The following is a 5,120-nucleotide window of genomic DNA, read 5'->3' on the forward strand; positions in this document are numbered from 1 at the left end:
CATTTTCATAAGAACCATGATTTATAGGCATCACTCACGGCAGCATCTGGCACCAAATCTGTTTCACTTTGCAATTTTTGAAAACAAAATGAACCAAATGATGAATGGGATTCACACATTTATGTTCCCGTTGTTATTTAATGACTTCACAAATAGATAAGTGCCGCTTACCAGCAGCAGTTAAAAAGCGAAGATGAACAGGGGAAAAAAGTCTCTACTCAGTTTTGTTTCTACATGAATTCCTCTGCTTCTCTAATATGTGTTCAAACACCACTTTTCCTGTAATGCATCACTTTTGTTTCAGTGTAGAGTGATTTTCCACATAACTTTTTCATGTTTTGATTTCATGTTTTTCCCCGTCCCCCCCTTTTAAACAAAGATGCTAAAATTTCTGCTCAGGCTGCCAACCAGCCAGCTCTTTCTGCCTCAGCATGCACATTCATCAGCATTACTGTTGTATAAACAAGAAGGAACGAAGCCTCAGCAACAAAAACCTTTTTAAGCTGCAACCCAATTCTTTGTCCTCCGATGGTGGTACAACTACTAATCATACTCGATGCAATTTTGGATGTCCATCAATATTCTTTATGCCACTGATGTCTCAGTAATTATTTTGTATTTGTCAGACTATCCATCACTTTTGCCTTTCAGCTAAGTTGGCAACCTTTTCAAACAAATACTTCGACTGCATGCAAGGAAGATTCGTTTTTTAAAATCTCAATTGCCCTGTGCTAAAAAGTTTTTGTTCTTTTTTGTTAGCAATACCAATCATTCTCACTTCTTCCTCACGTGCACATTAGCTGGGAAGAGCTGTCGGCGGTGTTCATATTAGTTCTTTAATCAACAAACACAAGAAAATTAGTACATGAGCCATACTTTACCAACTTGCTTCATCTTGTTGCATGCAAGAAAAAAAAGGTCTCTGCAGAGCAGCATTGTGTGAAAGCACCTACATTACTCAGAGCGAGATTTTATCACTTGCAAGTCTCAGCAGTAGCACAGATCGATGAATGTGCCCAGCACTGTCAACTCAGATCATACTGCTGTTAATCATCATTCACAGATACTTCATTGAAGATTTGCCTGTGCCTGATTTCTTTCTTTAGAATTTCCTTTTTGTCTCCCTCCTTGTGTCAGAGGATTTAAATCTTTATATTACAGTCGCTTTTTTTGTTATTATTAGACTGAAGAATTTGTGCATTTTGTGCAAAGCAATTCAATTTGAAGCTCCACTAAAAGCTAAGGAAGGAAAAATGGAGAATGCAGCAATTTTATTTGTTGGAGGTGGACAAAGACTATCAGAGCATGCAAGGGCAAACCCTGTGCATCCATCACTCTAACACAAACTTTAATAGTAATCTCTGTACTGGAGCCTTCTTTGTATTATTGAAGTAGTAGTTAAACTTCAAAACTGTTATGATTGGGGCTGTTTACTAAAACTGATTTAGGACTGCACACCCAGGATTAGAAGTGTTGAATTGAATTAAGTAAGGGAGGAGCATTAAAACAGCCTCATGAAATCTCTTGAAGAGACCACATCACATGTAGACATATATACTGGCACGGATGGTACGCAGTGTGAAAATAATATGATAATATGCATTTACCAAAGGTTTTTAAGTCCCACTTGTTTATTTACTCAAACTTAAATTCATCCCATTCTGCATATACTGTGATTAACTGTGTGACAGCAGGAAAACATCAAAACCTCTGTGACCATGATACAAAAAGTTATGTTTATTTGAGTACATATACTGTAGTAAAACGTGCAAACAAAATACATGAAAATATATGAAAAGATTAACATTTAAAACAATTATGACTCCTATTTTATTTATGCTGATTTCAACAAGTAATTTACTTAAAGACTTGCGTTTGAAAGACAGTTGGACAAATTACATAAGAGCCAGCTATTCTAAATAGTACAACATTTACACTCAATGACAATTTATATTATTAAGCAGCCTGTTGAATATCTCATGTCTTGAGAGGCAAGAAACAGTAGCAAATATTTTCAGTGAATTCATTGAAATATTTCCAGCCATGCATTGGTATTAATTCTTCTGTGGCCATTTAGCTTGACGAGTCCAACCCAAAAAGAGCAAAGTGCCGAAACTTTAAGCGTTTGACCCTTATATGTGCACAGAGTGAAAGCAAAAGTAATGCTACAAGATTTCTTGGCAGGGCTCCACAACCGCCTCCCGTAAGACACCATAAAAACCGCCATAAAACCACATGTTGCTCGTTTATGAGACAGCAGATGGCAGAAAGATGAACGGGGGCCAATGTTAGCTGGCAGCTGCCCTCAGCCTCTCCTTGAATGTCGTCGACGTCGCTGTTAAGAACAGAGACAACAGTGTGAACATCAGTTTTAAAAATGCGCAAGCAAATCCTCAGGCCGCCAAATGGTTTTAGTAATTACCATATCACTGAGCTTCCCTGGTCTCTCGTCAATTGCTTTCATCAGGTCCTTAACCCACTTGTCATTTGGGTCTGTGCAGAAGATACGGCCCTTCCTCATGGTGAAGCTGAAAGATAATTGGCACAGTTGAGGATTATTTTTAGCAGCAATGCAAATAAAACAGACATCGTCTAAAGAAATAATTACTGGGAGTCAGAGGAATCCCTGAAAGACATCGTGTGATGGGTGCTACAGTGCAGACGCAATCGAAAAAGCAGTTTTGTGACTGTTTATTTAACAATAATAACGTCACTATGTGTTGTACATCCACTTACATTACAGCTGGGATGTTGCAGCCTCCATCTGTCTTCTGATGTCTGTACTTTACTGCGTGTTTTTGAGCACCGTGGCCCATCGTTCTCACATACTTTAGACAGCAGTTATCATAGGACACTGAAAACATAAAATCACCATTTAGTGCCAGTTCAGTCTCATGAACAACGTGATAAAATTTGCACAACATAGATATATTGTTTAAGACAAGTACGCAGTGAAGCAACATCTACCCACGCACACTCTTCAGCAATAAAACAACCTCCTTTATCTCTGCTGTGTCTTCACGCCTCTTTATTGCACGCTGCATATATGACACTGTTTTCAGATTTCTTTCTTTAAAATTGCTGTACCTTGTGCCAATGCCAGACAGACGCAGGAAAGGATCAGCAGGAAGAACAGAGTGTTGAACCGCATGGTGAGGTCTGTTGTGGCAGCACTGAAAAAAAATATACATTTATAAATATAAGAAATGTAAGTTTTTCCCTGCAATCATCATTACAGGCCTTATCGCTCTGTGGTTATGGTGCCTCAACCCCTCCCATGCGTTCCTGATTCACATCTCAAACCTTGAACCTTGAACAAATATTGTGCATTTACTGGACTTACCTATATGTATCGTTAATCTTTTAAGCTCAGCAGTTTTACCTGGTAAAGAAATGTTACCCTATTTGCAAAAATAGGACTACTTAGCTTTGGCCATTTGACCACAAAATGTGAATTAATATGCATCCAATGCCCAGATGTGTTTAGGAAGCAAGATTCAAAACAAATAAACATCAAATCTGTTTCTATTTGAATCTATTCTACTATCTATTTAAATGATCTTATAGCAAAATGCGTTATTAGATCATTGCTTTCATTTAAGTACTCTTACAAATACTGCAAAACTTACTGAAACTAATCAGATGCAGTAATAATGTTGCTATACTAATAAAATTAAATGATAATAAATAAACCTACAATTAGTAAAGCATCCATGTGAAAACCAAGCGCAATGTCTGTTTGTAAAAACCAATATGATTACTCACCGCCTGTTCTCCAGGTGTAGACTGAAGCTCTAACGTTGTGTCTATCAACCTGTGCAGGCACAGCACTCTTATAAAGACACTCAGGGGCAGGATCATATTTCCATAACCTTTGTACCAAGACTTTTTTTTAAACTCCTGTTTGATGAATGCCTTTAAGGCGTCAGCCTCAAGTTTCTTGATTGGCATTGCAATTTTATGTTTTGCTGATTTTTTTTAAAAAAAATGTAAAAACACTTGAATGAACTTGCAATGATAGAAACTTGACTTTTTGCATTTTCGTGCAAAGGCACGTGTCTGTGAGGGGTCAAGCTGATCAGGTGCAAAGCACGCTGTAAAAAGACTGGTTTTGCTTATGAAAGATTGGGCCGATATAAAGATAAAAGGTGAAACAAAGAGTGACATATCCCTTAATACTGATCAAACAGACAGCGGTTAGTTTCCATTAACTTTTCCTTGGTGGATCCCAGTTTATTTCTCATGCTTTTGACATGCCCTACTTTGGTGCCTTTAAAAAAGTTCACGCATTAGATCATATAATTTTTCAGTCAATCAGTCATTAACAATAAAAAAAAATCCAAGTTAGAGCACGCTTAAATAAATGTTAACACAATAAATGCAAACGTTTGTGCTTATTCTCTTTTAAAAAATCCTATTCGTTTCACTTAGTTTCGTTTCATTTCTTTCACGTGGCTGTCAGTGCCACACCTGCCTCCCTTGCATTCAAACAGACTGCCGGCGTGTGAAGGGGGAGGTAAACAAATGTTTAGTGTCTACATTATGCTCTATTTATCTGAAATATACATATCTAACTATACAATTTACTCCTATGTTCCTCGAGGCTTTGTAATTGGAGTGTGGCGTACTGTACTCTAAAGGTTTTATGATCCCCTCACACTGACAGTTACATATTGAGAAATACTGTTGAATGGCTGCTGAATGAAGGTGTTAAGTGCACTCTTACTTGCGTAACTTGTTCTCAATTCTTGTCCAAAAAGTTCTGCTGGTTAAATCCTTGTACTTAACAGTATTTAATGACATTAACAGAATAACAGACTTGAAGATGAATATCTACAACAATGATCACTGGGTTTGGGTTCCAATACTAATCTGAGGCTGTTGACAGTTACAGTGGTAACATCTAAACTGTGAATCTTGACTGTTGCTGAGACATACAGGTGGTAAGGTTGAAATTTGGTCTCGACAACATGAATACATGGACCCAACCTGCTAACTAAAAATTCATGACAGTAAAATTAGAAAAAGACTGACCTAGTAGGGCTTGTTTGGAAGGGTTGCCGTGAGAAAGTATATTCTCTCTTAAAAGAAAAGCTTAGGTTGGCAAAGTTACACCTAAG

General features: G+C 37.5%; 1 protein-coding gene across 1 annotated transcript; it reads right to left on the bottom strand.

Annotated features, from left to right (window-relative positions):
- Positions 1–1,713: 1,713 nt before the first annotated feature.
- On the bottom strand, positions 1,714–3,832 carry ccl25a (chemokine (C-C motif) ligand 25a). Its single transcript, XM_031731138.2, has 5 exons — positions 3,766–3,832; positions 3,088–3,173; positions 2,737–2,854; positions 2,423–2,528; positions 1,714–2,335 (listed from the first exon to the last, which is right to left on the bottom strand). The coding sequence occupies exons 2-5, from the start codon at positions 3,149–3,151 to the stop codon at positions 2,306–2,308; spliced, it is 318 nt and encodes a 105-aa protein (XP_031586998.2). The 5' UTR covers positions 3,152–3,173; positions 3,766–3,832; the 3' UTR covers positions 1,714–2,305.
- Between the last annotated feature and the right edge of the window lie 1,288 nt (positions 3,833–5,120).

Source organism: Oreochromis aureus, linkage group 18 (genome assembly GCF_013358895.1).
Source record: "Oreochromis aureus strain Israel breed Guangdong linkage group 18, ZZ_aureus, whole genome shotgun sequence".
Taxonomy (NCBI): Eukaryota; Metazoa; Chordata; class Actinopteri; order Cichliformes; family Cichlidae; genus Oreochromis; species Oreochromis aureus.